The following is an 18,510-nucleotide window of genomic DNA, read 5'->3' as shown; positions in this document are numbered from 1 at the left end:
TCTCAGGTACTTTGGACATGTTATTAGGAGGGACCAGGCCCTGGAGAAGAACATCATGCTTGGTAAAGTAGAGAGAGGGTCAGCAAAAGAGAGGCAGATCTTCAATGAGATGGACTGACACAGTGGCTGCAATCACAGGCTCAAACATAGCAACGATTGTGAGGATGGTGCAGGACCGGGCAGTGTTTCATTCTGTTGTACACAGGGCTGCTCTGAGTCAGAACCGAATTGATGGCACCTAACAATAACAACAATATGCAAACAACTGCTCTCTCTCAAGACGACCCACCTGAAATATACTTCTGTTCTTTTATTTCCAATAACCATTTTCCAAAGAAGAGATGACTGATGTTGCATGCTCTATCAATACTTGCCCAGATGTCTGATATCCAAGAGAAGGAGGACAAGGATTAAGACTCAATAGATGGTAATAAAAATTCCTTGTCCTCTTTAAAGTAGCTAACATTTGCTCTATCCCAATCAGTTGGTATACAAGTACAACAGGGAACAAATATGAGAGCAATTAAAATGAGCTACTGTACATTTGTGTGGTTTGATTTACGTAAACAACTTCTGTGGGAGAAGACAGCTGTGGTTTGGATAATGTTTAAATCTATGAAACCCAAGTAACCTAAATATAACTTGATATGTATAAAACATTCTTGGTTATGTTCTTCTGTTCTAAACCATCTCACTAAAGATAAATTCAAATGATTGGAATCAGGCATGGGCTTACCCAGTGAAGGTCATAATCAGAAGGCCTTGCTCTTCCTTCGTCATCTTCATATAAAGAAAAACCTTCCCTCCGAGCCTGATAATACTCCTTCCGCAACTTCTGGATGCGGTCAGAGCTTCCACTCGTGGGGCGACCACTGCAATACATAAATCAAATAAACGCCATCATACAAGTGTATATCATCTTTAAAACTTACTTTTTGATTTTCTTATTAAAGAGGAGAACTTCCAAATTTGGAAGATTTAATAATGTAATTTAAATAAGCTAGGAAAAATATAAAATAATAAAAACAAACAAACAAAAAAAGATCTTGATGTGCATATCTTTAACTCCAGTGGTCAGAACACCCGAATTAGGATTAATAAAAGCCTTTTGAGTGGAAAAGTAAGATAGGATAATTGTCTTAGAACCATCACTTTTTTCTTACGATCTTAATTGGTTTAAACTTAATATGGGTATCTCATTTTCTTAGATAAGTGTTGCTTATCTGGAATAAAGTTCCAGCTGTTTGACCCAGAAGTTGGATGTAATATAAAGCTGACATCTGCCAGTGCTCATTTCAATAAGACTCATGAATTTTGGGAGTGGAGGAGGTTAGGGTACATGTCAACATATGGGTACAGCAAGAACACAGGGAAAGAAGAAGGTATAAACCATGCCAATATGTAAAAAGAAACAAAAACACTCAGTGACAGTAGGTTGTACCATCTTGGTTACTTGTCTAAGGTTCTCTTCTCTCTACTTGAGCCACTGCGGCTTTCTTAGTAATCACAGTTTTTCCAGTTATTCATCCACCCACCCCCAAACTGGTCAGCTAGCTAGTAGATCCCTTTTAGCTTGGATTGGTTTGTCATGATCATCTCAACAGATAATATTATGTGATACATTTCAGAGCTAGGAAGTAAGAAGGGCATGATAATCTGAACATTTGTATAACTTCTTTGGTTCACTTGAGGCATAATTGAGTGCCCCACTGTGCCAGACCTTATGCTAAGATCTGGGAATGTACAAATAAACAATTCACAGTCCCTGTCTGCAAAACGCTCATGGCCTGGGTGTTGGGGGACAGAAAGGGACACAGAAGACAACAATACACTGTGACAGGTGCTACAACAGAGGTCTGCACAGGAGTCATGGGGACGCAGAGTAAGAGTGCTTCATTTTGACAGGTGACAGAGCAGGGCCATGGAGGAAGATCAGGGAAAGCTCCATAGAGGAGGTGACACTTCCGTTGAGTCTTGCAGGACGCATAGGTGCTCAACAGCTCAACAAGCGAGATGAGGGAATTCTAGGTAGAGGGAAGGGAAATGCAAAGCACCAAAATGAGAAAACATCTTGCTTTGGGGGAATGCAGTAAGTCATTTTGGGTAAGCAGTGGTCCTAACTTCTTTTGTCCTGCCTCCCACATATATAGGTGATATATGTTCCCTTTTCTCTCTCATATTGAAAACTAATCAGAATAAAAGTTGAGTGCTGCTGACTTCAGGGACATTTTGAATTTACTCTATTAAATGACCAAAGTATGTTGTTGTCGTGTGCCGTCAGGTCAATTCTGACTCATAGCGACCCCATGTGCCAGAGTAGAAGCGCCGCATAGGGTTTCCTAGGCTGAAATCTTTACCAGGGCAGATCACCAAGTCTTTTCTCCCACAGAGAATGTAGACCTTTTGTTTAGCAGCCAAATGCTTAACCATTGTGCCAACAGGGCTCCTTGACAAAAGTATATCACTTGCAAATTTTGGTATTTTAACTCTATTAGTAACAACTTATAAATCATAAGGACCCTGGGTGGTGTAAATGGTTTGCTCTTGTCTGTTAACTGAAAGATTGGAGGTTTTAATCCACCCAGCAGTACCACAGAAGAAGAGCCTAGCAATCTACTTCTGTAATATAACAGCCATTGAAAATCCTTGGGGTTGCAATTCTACTCTGAAACACATGAGGTCGCCATGAGTTAGAATCGACTCCACTGGCAATGGGTTTGGTTTTTTAATGAATCGTAATGACACTCATTTTCATGAGCATGTGTTTGCAAATCACTGGTCTAGTGTACAGGGTATAGAGAAGGAGGTGGGGGAGAGGGAGAGGTGGGACTGGAAAGGTAGGTGGTGGAGACATTGGGAAAAGCCTTGTATGCCAAAAAGATCCCCAAATAATATAGTTGAGTTTTAAGTTTAAATTTCATAAATTAGATACCTGAAAGCAATAGAAAAAGTAATCTACTGTTTTGTTAAAACATTTGAAATTATGCTTGTAAACTTGTAATGCCATGGTCAGCATTCCGCTGCTAACCAAAGGTCGGTAGGTGGAAACCACCAGCCGCTCCTTGGAAACCCTATGGGGCACTTCTACTCTGTCCTGTAGGGTTGTTATGAGTTGGAATCGACTTGATGGCAATGGGTTTGGTTTTTTGGTTTGGTCTATACTATGAAAAGAAAGTGGTGAGTAAACATCCTTCGGGAGAAAACACTTTCTTCCCATCCTACATGGTGAGTTAACTGAAAGCAGGGCCAGGTGTTTTCTGTTTTACAGCCTCTCCATGACAGCCAGCGCAGGGTTCTGAGCTCCCTAGGTGCTCCACGCACACTCAGCAGCTGACACCTTTGATTAAGAAAAAAAAAAAACCTTTACTGATCACGTATCTTTATTTTTTTCTTCAATACGTATTTAAAAACTCACAAAATAGTTCTAACTCTACTTCTTCACTATGCTTTTTTCTTTAAAATTTCCTTTCAGCACTTGAAAAAGATGACAATAAGGAAAAATAAAAAAGCCCGATCTGCTTTTCTGCGCCAAGGGAAGGCAGGAAAAGCAGCACAGCTCTATTCGGAACAGCTTCCCTTGCTCTTGAGTAATTCGAGATGACTATGATGTCTGTATCCAATGCGCAGACTTTTACCGATTACCTGAATTCATGAGCCACGTTCAAACTCACCAGATGAGTTCAATCAACATGGTGCAAACATCGCATACATAATCTATTAGTTTACCCCAAAGAAACTGAAGCATTGAATTCAAGCAGAATGAAGTCATCAGTAATAAGAAAGAAAGAAACTGATAAGGCACTATTTTTAAAACCTCACAATTTCCCTACATTTGTGGTGGAAAAAAAAATTCATACTCAGACTGTTAACTATTCTCCCATATGACTATAAATACACAAATTAAAAAATATGGGTTTGATCAGATTGCTGTTCTCAAATACAGGGAATGAAGCGAGAATACAAAATGAGCTGTTAGGATTCAGAAAATCCCCTATGGCTGACAGGAACATGAGTGTTTACCCAGAAAAGAAATCTGGCCTCAGAGAAAAAACAGGAAAAAAGCCCAGGAAGTCATGGACCATCTAAGTGTATGACATGCTGTATCTTCTCCCTTGTGTGAATATTTTAAAGAAGGTATGGGACAGCATGCAAGCCTTTCATGACAAACTGGGACTACACCTCAACATGATTTCTCTTTTATTCTTCTGCAACCCTCATTCTACCTTTAGCTGCAGTACCATATTTTTCCAAAAACCAAAAAACCAAACCTGTTGCCGTCTAGTCGATTCCGACTCATAGTGGCCCTATAGGACAGGGTAGAACTGCTCCATAGGGTTTCCAAGGAGCGCCTGGTGGATTCAAACAGCCGACCTTTTGGTTAGCAGCTATAGCGCTTAACCACTACACTGCTAGGGTCTCCAGAGTAGGTGTTTCCAAAGTAGGTGTTTTATATTATAAAATAAGGAATGGCAAATTCTTATTTCCCCTTTTAGCTCTTCTCTGTAGACATGATACACAAATTTACTATCAAATCTATAAAAATCATATACACAGCTATAGTAAGTAAAGCAATTAGTGATTTCATTTTGGGTTTAAAATGTAGAAACTTAGCAATCTGAAGAGGGACATACAAACACTTTTATATAATAGCAACAATGATCATAATAATTATAGTTTATAGAAAATTTATATGGCAAATATATGAATAAAGACTTTTACTTACTCCACAGTCTGCCCATAGCAGACATCTCTAATCAATTACAGCACGATTTACTGATGATACCAGACATGGCGTAGAATCGTTCTCAACCCAGAACTTCAGAAAGCCACTACCAATCTATAGGAGTTGGCTCTTGAGTTTGTTTACAATTCCTGTGTACCAGGTGCTGTATATATTATCTCATATTCTCATAAGCATAGGAAAAGATAGCTTTTATTTAAAGCGATCCCATAAAGTGAGGAATCTGATGTTCATAGCATAGATGATGAATAAGGTCTGTCTGATTTCAAAGGCTACTTGTTTCATCATACTTACTACCTGCCAGCCTGTGTCTCCTCCTTTATATGACTTACATCTTAGAGACTGGGTCTTGTAGCAACATATTGAACCAGAATGGAAGGCAAAGCTAGCCTATAGGGCTTACTTTCTGAGGATTCCCATTTTCTCTTCCCTATTATTTGTCCTATTTTTCTGACTTTATGGAACTCAGCAGTACATATTCCAGGAAATCTTTTGCCTGGTAGTTTTAGAGGTAACATGAGATTATGATGCAACCATACAAAATCAGTCAAAGTATCAATAACCCCACCTCCAAATTGCTAGCTAGATATCAGCCTTTCTGTATTTTCAGTTCACTGGATGAAGTAAAGCTTGGCCATAGTTACAAAAAAATTTCTATTACAGCTGTATCCATATGTAGATGATCAATGCCAGTCCTGTACTTTCAGTGTGCTGAAATTTTACATTAAATTAATTCAAGAAGTATAACAAAAGAGTTTTATATTGCAGTGATTTCTTGTAAATTATACTGCCTATGGCTTTAAAGGCAGATGTACAGTTAAACAGGTCCTCCTTATAACACTTTAAAGCTGGACAGAGCTTAAAGTTGGAATGGATTTCAGAAACCATGTCATTGTCTTTACAGCCACTTACAGTAATATATTCCCATAGTTAACAAACATCACACTAAGGCATTATCTGCTCCTTTGGAATCTGATCTTATTCTTCCTAGTTCATAATTACCTCAATTGAAGTATTTTTAAAAAATGAGGGTTCATTTGTGTGTGCGAGAGACTCCCCCCATTACTGTTGCAGGCTGGAGAAAAGAAACTAATAGACCCTATGGTGTCCTGATTATGATATTTGTTACCTCACCTACTTCATCTTATTTAGACCTTAATCAAATCTGGGAGGCTGGTATTGTTATTCACATTTTACAGATGAGAAAACTGAGGTTCAGAGAAGTTAAGTAACCAGCTAGTGAATGTTGGATTAGGATTTGTATGCCTCCAAAGCCAGTGTGATTTCTGCCATATCATGTTGCCTTGCAAGAGAGGCATTAAAATGCAGCAGGCATCTTGCAGCAGCAGTTCACAGGCATTTCAAGACAGAGGGAGTGTAGCAGGGCACATTTACAGCCTTACCTTCTGATAGTCTTTTATTTGCACAGATCTTTGCAATAAAAGTAGAAATAGAAGTAGCTAAAGTAATACAAATACATGCAATGAAGTCTGTATTCATTAAAGAATGATGATGGAGCAATTGCAGATAGATTTCTGGGCAATTATCACATCTCTAACAGGCTTATGTGGGAAACTGGCATAAAACTGAATGGGGTGCAGAAGAGAATCAACATATGACAAAGATCCCACATGAAAGAGAAAGAAACTCTGGCTCAGGCCCAGGACTGACAGGCAGGCAGGGCTGCTGCTGGTAGATCTCACCACTAACCTAGTGAGGGAGTTAGTCAGTACCGCCAAACACCGGTTACTGTTGTACTTACCTGCAAGTATTATGTGTCTCTGTGAATGTGTATGTGTATGTAGGTGGGACGTGTGTAAATACATATACCCTAACTATGACTAAGGAGTCCCTGAGTGGTGCAAATGGTAAACATACGCAGCCGCTAACTGAAAGGTTGGCAGTTCAATTGCATCCAAGGCACCTTGGCAGAAAGGCCTGGCAATCTACTCTGAAAATCAGCCATTGAAAATCCTAGAGCGCACAGTTCTACTCTGACACACACTGGGTCTCCATGAGTTGGAACAAACCTGAAGACACCTGGTTGACTGGCTAAACTATATCAAGTTAATTTCAAAGCACTGTTTCTCATCTTGGGTTGTCTTCATAGAGCCTCAAGACACGTACCTCTTCATTCTTAAGGACAGATGTTTGCCTTTGATGAGCATTGTCCTCAACTGTAGGCACCAGCCCAGTGTCCAGATTTGGTGATGCTTAAGAAACAGAATGGAACTTTAACAGGAATAATCCTATCTGGATGTGATAATCCTTACAACCTCACTACATAAAACTATTTAAATAGATGTATGCATGTCAACAATAATAGGGAGAATTGGGAGTGGTTTTGAGGTTTATGTTTGATAAATTCTCTACTTTTTAAGATGAAGTTACTGTAAGCTGTTATTTTGGTACTTATATAGAATTTTTCATTCTATAAATATGATGGTAATCATTTTATACTTACAAAAGGGTGGAATTTTAAAGGTTGTCTCAAGAAGGCTTAGCCTCTTAAAAGATATGAAATGAAGAAAAACACCTTTGCATCATTTAAAAATGCCAAGATACTATTTTCTTTTTCTACTCAGGAGAAGGATTGTTTTTGGCTTAATTTTTTTCATTTCATTTAAGAAACTAAAAATGATCATAGTTTCAAACATCAAATTCGGCAGGACCACAGTTTTACGTTAGAAAACAGGTCAGATTTTTTCCAACGTGGGAAGAGCTCTCCAAACGCCTGAGATTCTGTAGCATTCACATCCTGATAGCATAATATAATAAAATCTAACTGGATATATGTACCCTTATTTTGCTCATTTCACTTTAAATCCCAAACGAGGCTTTTGAAAACAGTATTCAGCTGAAGATAGATGGTTATGGATATAAATGTTATTATTTTCTGTCGGTGATAAAGATTTCTATTAATTTAAAACTTCGAAAGATTCTTATAAATGTCCTCAGGCTCATAAATTCAAAAGCATTTAAGATTTAGACACTAAAGCCCCAACAGCATTTACACTAATATGCTAGAGATTTAACATTCCATAATGAAAATACATTTATATAGTGTGCCCATATATACTAAAGGAAATTTAATAATAAATAATTGCTTTTAAGAGGGTTTAATTCTACAGGAGAGGAGCCTGGGTGGTGCAAGTGGTTTGCAACCAGCTGCTAACCTAAAGGTTGACAGTTCAAAACCAGCCAGTGGCTCTGTGGAAGAAAGGCCTGGTGAACTGTTTCAGTAAAGACTGTAGCCAGGAAAACCCTATGGAGCAGTTCTCCCCTGTGATACTGGAGTCTCCATGAGTCACAGGCTGACTCAATGGCAGCTAACAACAACAACGATTCTGCAGGAGAATCTTCAAATGATATTTTATTCCCAAACAGCTCTGAAAATTACCCAGAGTGTGAATATTCTGTGCAAATAATGATTATGTAAATTCTTTACCTTTCTCTGCTCCAAATTTCTTATAAAGAATACACTTTTTATTTTTTCCAAATGACAAATACGGTTTTTTTACTGCTTAGATCACTGAAAATGTGGGACCCATAGCTGACCCATGAACAACATTTTGAGATTCTCCTTTCTAATTCCTTCCCAAATTCATCGTCACTATTTATTTTATTTTTTATTTATGATGGTGGTGCCATTTTTAATTATCTTTGTGAAAAATTTCCCCAAATAACAAAAATATGCCTTAGTTCATATGGACATTTAATTTCTACAAGTTTTGAGTTATGTTGTTGATAAAACAATTACTCTAAATTAAGAGCCTTTTGTTTACTATGACTACCTATAAATCTCATAGTAAGAGTAATGAGTTTAGAGAAAGTGTGAATAATATTATTAACAAACAAGACAAATTTTTTTCCATCTAAAATCTCCCTTTATTTGCAGATTTACTTTTGCTAATTATCTCTGATATTGTACCTCTTTTTAGTAGGTAAGAAAACAATGCTTAGGCATCTTAAGGGAGTATTAAATATATATAGCAAGATAATGGTACCAAAAAGAAAATAATAATAACCAAAACCCATTGCCATCAAGTTGATTCCGACTCATAGCGACCCTATAAGACAGAGTAGAACTGCCCCATAGGGTTTCCAAGGAGCAGCTGGTGGATTCGAACTGCCGACCTTTATTGATTAGCAGCTGAGCTCTGAAAACAAGTCAGGGGGCACCCGGATTTGAACAGGAGACCTCTTGGTCTACAGGCTATTTTCTATACTAATTCATAACTTTGAAAAGCCTGCATTTGTATAACTTTCTAAGGGTTCAACAGAATTACTCCTTATGTCAAGATCCTGTGAGAAAGCTGAAAAATTGGTCCATAGAGGTTGACATGCAAGTTAGGGTCATAAGGAAGAAGAAAAACCACAGAGCTCAATGATGTATTAGCTCAGGCTATAATCCTCACCCATGGTCCTTCCCCCAGCCAACCTGATACTACTTGTGGTATTTTAACGCAAGAATCTGACAATGTGACTTGTCTTACCTGGGTGACTTTGCCATGGCAACCTGAATCTGACCTTTTGCCTTTCTCACTATGTTTCCTGCTTTCAGCATCTGCTTCCTTTGAGATCCTTGTCTTGATATTTCCATCCCTAGCTTGGTAAACTGACCCCTTGACTCCTATAGCTTGAAGATTTGTCTTCGAAATCTTGACTCTCGACTGGGCCTTGACCTCAATGAATGAAGCCATAGTGGTGGAGCATAAAGAAATAAAAGCCCCCTTCCCTTGGCACTTTGGATCGCATAATGGTGAGCATTTTCACTCACACCACAAACCAGCACTACCATTTGCTGTTGAAAGTAATCTCACTGATTCACGAAGGGCAACTTTCTCCCATGTGATTGATTGTTGTGACTGAGAATTGCCACCAGATCAATGTCATCTCCTCTTCTGATAAAAGACATTGCTCTACCTTTGCTCTTTATCATTTGAGACAATGCAAGGCCGCTCTAAAATCAGAACATTCCGCTTCCCTGCTACCATTTCCAGGAAAGATGGAAATTCTTTACGAGTGACACCGACAGTGTTATTCACAACTCAACAACACACAAGGTATTATTCACAGCTTCAACTCCCCATTATAAGCCTGTAACACATAACTGCATTATTTGGATACTGTACAGTGACCTCCTGGCAGTGTTCAACTTTCAGAAGATGGTTTTACCATTAGTCATAAAATATCCATCTGAGTTACTCATATTTAGAACAGTATTCTATTTCCTCTAACATAGTATAATATTTTTGAGCCTTAAGTAATTTATACAAATACAGTATACATTCAAAGATACGTATGAGCATATGATACATTTTGTCTCAGGCCATTTTGCCAATTTTATTAACAATACAAAGTATGTGGGGGTCATAGAAAGAATTTATCAAGTGTTTCAAATGGTTATTCTTGTTTTTAAAAGAGAAAGACTTTAAAATATAGTTGAAAAGTTCACACTGGATGATGGTAAAATAAACCCTTCATTTCTACTCTATATCTTTGTAAAGCAAGCATACATAGATGCAAAGAAAAATAGATTTGGACCAATTTGGAGTTATGCATCCACTACATCTTTTGTTAAAGATGACAAATACATCATGCCCTGTATTATAATTCAAGTAGCTATAGCTGCCCTTACAAGGCTAAAGTAGAATGCTGTTGCATCACAATTGCACTTAATTTATGCAAATCCAAATACTTGAATTTAGAAAAAAAAAAAACACCCATTTAAATAACAGTTTAAGTAGTGGTAGCCTTTCCATTGGCCATTCCATTTAATGAACATGTGCCCTTGGACATGAGCTGAGCTGCCTTCTCTTAGTTGGTGTCAGTTCGTAAGTGCCTCTAATAATGTAAACATTCTATTCTGCTGAACGTGATTCCAGTGTTTAAAGATAGGCATTATCTGTAAACATGGCCCCTTATATACACTTCAACTTGTTCTCAACTAAAGGAATAACCATTTAATTAAGTGCTAAAAGAAACAGTGTTGGGTGGGCTTAGTGAGAGATTATACGTAGAGCCCAAAATGGCATTCTCTTAAAGTGTTTTTCAAGATTAATTTTGAAATATACACAACTTTTTTTCTCATGCAATGACTTTAGAAACTAACCTTATTTAACATGTGACTCCATTTGGAACATAACAAGTTTTCTGGAAGAAATTTATAGTCCAAAATAAAATTTGCAAAATGTTGACAAAAATGGAAACGCAGGAAAAATACAAAACTTGTATTAATTCTCCATCAGGCTCCTAAGCTGAACAAAAGATAGTTTAAAGAGAAATACTTGAGGAAATATATATTTCACATGTGTATGCACATACACATACACAAACACTTGCAAATAGAGCTTTTCAAAGAAATTTTCACCATTACTGGGGGACCTGCAAGATAAAATCATTACCTTCCAAGCTTAAATCAAATACAGCATGGGTTTTAAGAATACATATCTGACATTTAGATGTGGATTAAATTTTCAGGGTCAGTTCTGGGCAAAATAAGCCTTTGTGGGCTGCAGGCCATGAAACCTTGGAAACTTCCTAGTTCTCTGTGAAATTCCCTCATCCTCAGAGGAAACAACATAGAAGTCCTCATGTTTCCCAAGGGATCATGGAATGCCATCAAAGGCCACTGATTCCTAGCAGCTTTCCTTTTGGACAATAAGGAAGTAAGTCTTAACTGACTACACAATTTTAAGGGAAAATAAAGAACTTCTAAATGATTTAGTGGATGGACAGTGTGTTTTTTTTATTTAGAGGATTGTACCGGTCAGGATAGGCTAGAGTATGCTGTGGTAACAAAATGTCACTAGATTAAAACAGTAATTTCTTACTCATCCAAGGTTTTTTTTCTTTCCCCTTCTCCTAATGGAGGAGGTTGGGAAAATAATAAAAATGATAAAGAGAAAAAAAAGAGAACACTTTTTTTTAATTAAAAGGGGCTAAAGATTGTGATTAGGAGCCCCACTCCTAGATGTTAGGAGGCAAAACTTTCTAAATATATAAATATAAGATATGTAAACTAATCCTTACCTTCATATCCATTAAAGGGATATACAATAAATTGTTGCAACACCCAGAAGGGACTGATAGGTCACATAGGTATGTAACTGTGACTGTGGGGTATATCTTAATTATCACACATCTACTGCTGAATCATACAATCTCATAAACATAGAATTATATAGGCAATATTATGATATGATTAGCATAAAGAAAGTTAGGTATAGGAAATTATTAATAACTTATATTTTGATATTACCTAAATTCCTTTCATTCTTTTATATACAGATTCCTGAATCTAGAGATGTTCTGCAGTTTTAAATACGGTTATGACAACTATCCAATCCAAACAGATTCTCATCTCAGAACATCTGCATAATAAGTTAACATCTACTTAGGTCCCAAAGGGTATCAAGTCCAAGAGCATCACCAAGCTCTCATTTGCCTGGATGTAAAGTGAGCTCTGGTAACCCTGTAACCTCAGGCTGACCTTCTGACATCAGGGATTTATGAGATAGCAGTCAGCTTACATTATCATCTCCTATGGACTGTTACACATCCTTGCTATTCCATTCAGAATGAAATAGAAAATAATAAACTAGTATCAAACAGAGATCATCAACTGCTTTGTGAAAAGCTCTCTAATAACCCTTTTCATGGTTTCTGATGTATACATTTATTTGAACTTTTATTTATTCTTAAGTATTGCTGTGTCCCTGGCCCTGGGGATGTAAAGGTGATTAAGACCCAGACTTGACCCTCAGGGATTTCACAGTCTAGTGGGGGAGACGGAGATATAAATAATAATTACAGTGTAATGTGGCAATTATTATGAGGAAGTATCATGAAGTATAATGAAGTCCTGTGGTAGCTCAGAAGAGAGGGTGATTAATTCTGCTTGGGGAGGTCAGGACAGGCCTCACAGAAAAAAAAAGGAGACGAAGGATAAGGAAGAGGTGACTGGGCAGGCCAGGTGGAAGGGACATTGAATGTAAAGGGGCTGAAACATGAAAGGTAGGCATGGCGGAAGTGTGGGGAGTGTGGGGGAAATTGTGGGAAATAAAGATGACAGGATATGAACATCTCCTTATGCCGGTCTTTCTAAAAGGGATAATGTGGTATTACTGGAGGACTTCAAACAGGGCAGCACCATAATCAATGTTATGCTTATATCAAGATAACTCTAGGGAGTCTTCACTTTCTCAGACTTCATATATCCTAACCTACAAAATGAACCCACCGAACCAGATGGCCTCTGTGGCATTTTTTTTGTATTTATATGCAATGATTTCCTGGGTGTGTACACAGTTTAAGCTAAACGGTCAACTAAATCATTGGCAAAAGTCATCTTGTATTTCCAATGCCTTACTTGTTTGGCTATCCCTGGGTGGGATAGAGAAAGTCAAGTGCTTGACTACCAGCCAAAAGGTTGGTGGTTCAAACCAAACTAGAGGCACCTTGGATGACAGGCCTGGTGATCTGCTTCTGAAAGGTCACAGCCTTGAAAACCTATGGAGCAGTCCTACTCTGCACATATGGGCTCGCCATGAGTGGGAATTGATGGCAACTAACAACGACAACTTGCTGGTTACTGTACTTGATGGCCACTGTAGTTTAAGGCAATGGGGCATTGAGACTCACTCAGTTTGAAAACCGTACATTTTCTCTAACCAGAGCTCTTGCTTAACTATTAACATTAACTGATGATGAAGTATGATGCATCATTAATATGGTGATAAATTTTCCATTAGGAAAAGGGCACTGGCTGCCAAATTTGAGGGTTAAAAGTTAAAAAAAACAAATGAAATCAACCCATTATGGGTTGACAAAGACTTTTATTTTCACTGGTACTTTAAGGGGAAGTAGTCACAGAATCTTAATTAATAAATAGCCATTGTCCCATTCAGGGGAGGTAATGGTAGCCTCTGAGTATCTGCCATGAAGAAATTTGTAGCTGTCGACTTGATCTGAAAAGTGAATGAGTCATAGACTATCAAGGCAGAGGGAAAATTAGGCACAATGTTGCTGACAAGTGAACTCTATAAATAACACACTGTGAAAATGAATAAAAAACATGCCTTCCTCCAGCTTTCAGTAGCCTCTCGAGAGTGTGACAGTCACTAGTTTTTTCAATAAACATGATGTCAGTTATGCCTTTTGTCCATCATGGTGAAGTCATGTGTGAGGAATAATTGAGTTTCTTTTAGCACTTCATATAACAATGTTTCTCCATTTTATTTATATCATACTGAGGCAAAGCAGCTGTCTGATCTGTAATCTATACGTTATATCAACACTGCTTTTTTTTTTAAATTTCTTCCCTACTTCCAACAGCTTTATTAGCAACAGCATTTTAGTCAGCTCTCAATTATCTAAAGAAGCAGGAGGTTGCAACAGCACGACAAATAAACACTACAGCTGATTTTGAAAAATCTCATTTAAAACCACAATTTTAGTTTCTTTTGCAATATGTGTTTCCCCAGTGCTGTAAACAATACCCCAATTAATTGACTTAAGTTTCATTCCTTTCCTTGCCCAATCCCTTGTTTGGTAAAGATACTAATGAGCAGGGGAAAAAAAAAAGGCCAAAAGGCAAGAAGGAAGAGACAAGCAGAGGAGCAATAAAGACACAAATGGGGAAAGCAGTATTGGATGGTTGAGCGCTAACCCAGGAAACGGTTCCCTAATGGATTTACTGAGTTACTAGAGAAATGGAAGATTTCAGATTACAAAGTACCAGGTATTAGTTTTCTAAGTCAACAAACTGAAGAAAAAGTTATGTGGAGCACAGTTAAAAAATTAATGAGTGCTTGCATATCCAGCCAAAAGGAGGTTCTGGATGACTGTACGTATTTCTTTCCTGATGTCTGCTATTTACTATGAACTTTATTACTGTCCATTCTACTAACAACTGTTTTCCCCCCATTTGCAGATATATTAAGTATAGCCATTTAGATGTCAATAGTTCACCATTTGTTAAAGGAATTTGTTTTTGGGAAGCAGAGAAGAACATGTTGGATGGTATTGTATTATTTTGTGCATGCCACATTAAGATGAAAGAAGGAGGCATTTTATTCCAGATAGTTCCAATTCTACAACAAAATCATCTCTTATCCAAGTATAAACAAGCTCACTGGCCCTTAGCAAAGAGTTTTTTCCCCCCAAATTCAAATTCTACATAAAATACAAGCCACAAAGGCTTAAACTGAATCACTATATTACTTCTTTATATATTACTTACCTTGACATTTCTTTAAACTGAATATTTGAATATTTACCGTATATCTAAGAGAGCTTCTAAATTTATAACCCACAAAAAAAAAAAAAAAAGGAATAATTTTCTCTTCTTCAAAGAAGCTTTTTAATACTGTGTCCAAAATATCTAGGGAATTGGAGGGAGAAAAAGGAGAGTGGAGAGGGGGGAGTGGCAAAAGAAAAAGAGCTAATGGTCAAAATGCATCCTTATAATAAAATGAGCTTCTTAATGGATGCTTACTACAGGAATAACATTAAATCAGTATTAGGACTTTCACTGGAAAAATATGAATGTAATTTATCTTTTTAACTGTCAGCTGCATTTCTAAAGCTCTGAAGTCTGTAGCTTCCAGGGCTCTTTTGTCTTTCTGCCATGGCAGGAATATCTTGGACAGCTGTAAGAGCTTTCTAAGCTATCTTTCTCAAAATCCATTAGCTAATTCAAGGAACCTAATTAGAGCTGCCATTTTGATGGAGCATACTGACTGCTCAGTACAAACTAGTAACACATCAATGTTTATTAGAAATCAAAAAGCCCAAAGTGCTCCATTTCCTATGAATATTAATGGGAACACTGCAAACAAAATATTTATTAAAACATATGCTTAATACTATTAAGGTTTACAGAAAGATACTGAAAGGGAATGTGGCACACATTTGAATTTGAAGGCATGTGCCCATGGACACACAATAAACCAAGATTTATCCTTAAGCAGCATGTAATCTTTATTTGTATCCCCCTCCCTCTTCTTGGTCTTGCACCCTGGAATTCAGCAGCTCACAGCTGGGAAGACAGATGTAAGTCCAGAGAAGTCTGAAGATGGGGGTGGGGGGAGCCTTTTTTTTTTTTTTTAACATTTATTTTGTTTTGTTTTCCCTCTTTTTCCCTTTTTCTCTTTCTTCATTGCTCAGTTTCTTGCCTTTTTTTTTTTTTTTAACAGCTTCTAAGTGCCACAAAATTTCGTCAGTGGAGAAATAATTCTTGCCTCTGTATAAAATCAGCAGCATGATAATGTCATTACTTTGTACCCTTGTTTAAATGAGGGCATTGCCAAATGAAGAGAACTAGCTGGTGTTCCATGTACTCATCCTGGGAGAGTTTCTGCAGGGCCATGGTCTGAGTCTGGTGGTGCTGGGTTCTCTTGTAATCCTGTGTTACGTAGCTTGGCCTCTACTGCCCCTGTCAGCAAATGTATAGACACGCACACCGCCTGGGAGGCCCAGAAGACTCTATTCCTCATTCTCTTGTCTCAGGAGCAATTAAAGGACATTCGTGACTTATTACTGTCCAGCAGCCCCCACTCCTCCCTCAAGCTGTTGCCTCCTGTCTTTCTCTTTTCCTTCTCTTTTTACCAACGATTTAAAAAGAACTGTCTGTTTTCATCTTTTGCCATCTTCCATCCTTTCTTTTGCTAACAACGATTGGTCTGCACCTTCACCACTGCTAAAACTCCCCTCTGGAAGCTCAACAACAACCTCGCTAACCTCTCTGCAGGACAGGACATTGATGAGCAACCTTCCACACAAGTCTCCCTTGTTTGTTTCCATAACCCCAAACTGTCTTTGTTTCCTTCCTACTTCTTCAGTCTCAGTTCATTTCCTTCAATGTGCTTCTGACTATTCTCTAAATATAAGCTTTCTCTAATATTCTTCAACTGCTTCTCTTCTTGCTCATATTATCACTCTTGGGGACACTGTTTACTCTTAGGCCTTTGATAATCATATTCTTTCTCTCCTTCATTCATTTATTCATCCATTCATTCAACAAATGATCACTGGAGTATCTAGCAAGTCGCAGGTCTTCAACATAGCCTGCCTGCATGAAGACACACATCTATTGCTGTGACCCTTCATGGGAGCTCCAAGAACCATGCTTCAATCTTTGCTCCACATTTGCACCTGAAATGTATCCACGTCTTAAACCCTCAGTTTGTCCAGAAGCAACCTCCTCATACCTCTTCTAAAATCTACTTGTCCCTCCTGTCTTCTTGGTTTTTTAATTGCTTCCCCATTCTCAGACATAAAGGCTTGAAACTATGATTATAATTAAGAGCACAGGCTCTGGAGTCAGACTGCGTTATTAGGTTCCACTGAGTTGGTTCTGACTCATAACCACCTTATTTATGTATAACAAAACAAAATGTTGCCCAGTCCTGTGCCATCCTTACAATCATTGCTATGTTTGAGCCACTGTTGTAGCCATTATGTCAATCCATTTCATTGAGGGTCTTCCTCTTTTTTGCTGACCTTCTACTTTACCAAGCATGATGTCCTTCTCCAGGGATTGGTCTCTCCTGATAACATGTCCAAAGTAAATAAGATGAAGTCAGACTACTTGGATTCAAATCCAGGCTCTGCCACTTCCCATTCCCCTAGCTTGAAGGAAGTAACTTAACTTCTCTATCAGTGAATTGGGGATAATGATAGTATGACCTCATAGGATTGTTCGGAGGATTAAATGAGTTAGTATATTTAAAACAGAATAGTTCCTGGCACTTAGTGAGGACTCAATAACTAAGTGGCTACTGTTGTCAATATTATCTTATTTCATATTATTGTTGACTGTCCTCTCATTTATGCATTCTATCAGTTGTAATCAGTTACCTCCAGTATTATGTCCTCCCATGTATTCCTTCTTCCACCAGCCTAGTTCATACATCACTGCTTGGATCACTATAACAATATGGCAACTTGTCTCCCCACTCCCTGAGTCCTTCACTCTAATCCACTGACAGGTTAATCTTCCTAAGGGATAGATCTGATCATGTAACTCCCCTGCTCCAAAAACTTCTTTGCTCTCTCGCTATCCCTTACATCTCCAACCCAGACTTCTCCTCTACTCCTCATTTCCAGTGAAACTAGGTTATTTATTGTTCCCTAAACTTATCCTCAACAGTCACTTACACCCCCATCCAGTAGGTCTGTCCACACTACTCATTCGAACTGTAATTCTTTACCCTTGTTTTTTAAAACAATATAATTAAGACCATATAAGTCTTTGCCTGAACAATTTCTACTGCCTTGTCACCACGTTTAGACTAATACTCAAACCACACCCATGGTCTACATGCCCTCTCTTCACTTAGTCGGCCCCTGCTTCCCTCTCTGCCTCATCGCTGATTTTTCTCTTCTGTGCTCACTGAGCTTCTTTCTTACTTTGCTTTTACTTTCCCTTCATTCCTTGAACAGCCAAGCTTGTCACAGCCTCAGAAGTCCGTAATTGCTGTTCCTCTGCAAAGGCATTTGACTGTGTGGATTATAACAAATTATGGATAACATTGTGAAGAATGGGAATTCCAGAACACTTAATTGTGGTCATGAGGAACCTGTACATAGACCAAGAGGCAGTCATTCCACCAGAACAAGGGGATACTGCGTAGTTTAAAGTCTGGAAAGGTGTGTATCCTTTCACCATACTTATTCAACTTGTATGCTGAGCAAATAATCTGAGAAGCAGGACTATATGAAGAAGAATGCGGCATCAGGATTAGAGGAAGACTCATTAACAA

At 38.1% G+C, this 18,510-nt stretch overlaps 1 protein-coding gene across 1 annotated transcript in view; it reads right to left on the bottom strand.

Annotated features, from left to right (window-relative positions):
- Positions 1 to 593: 593 nt before the first annotated feature.
- The window catches only part of PARD3B (par-3 family cell polarity regulator beta), a 588,698-nt gene continuing 570,781 nt past the window's right edge, over positions 594 to 18,510 (bottom strand). Inside the window, exon 21 of the mRNA XM_023732913.1 lies at positions 594 to 872. Within this exon, the coding sequence (XP_023588681.1) occupies positions 707 to 872 (166 nt within the window). The 3' untranslated portion in view covers positions 594 to 706. The remainder of the gene's footprint in view (positions 873 to 18,510) is intronic.

The sequence above is a fragment of the Trichechus manatus genome, unplaced genomic scaffold (assembly GCF_000243295.1).
Source record: "Trichechus manatus latirostris isolate Lorelei unplaced genomic scaffold, TriManLat1.0 scaffold00056, whole genome shotgun sequence".
Classification (NCBI taxonomy): domain Eukaryota; kingdom Metazoa; phylum Chordata; class Mammalia; order Sirenia; family Trichechidae; genus Trichechus; species Trichechus manatus.
The sequence above is the reverse complement of the archived record's forward strand: the minus strand, read 5'-3'. Positions and strand labels throughout refer to the sequence as shown.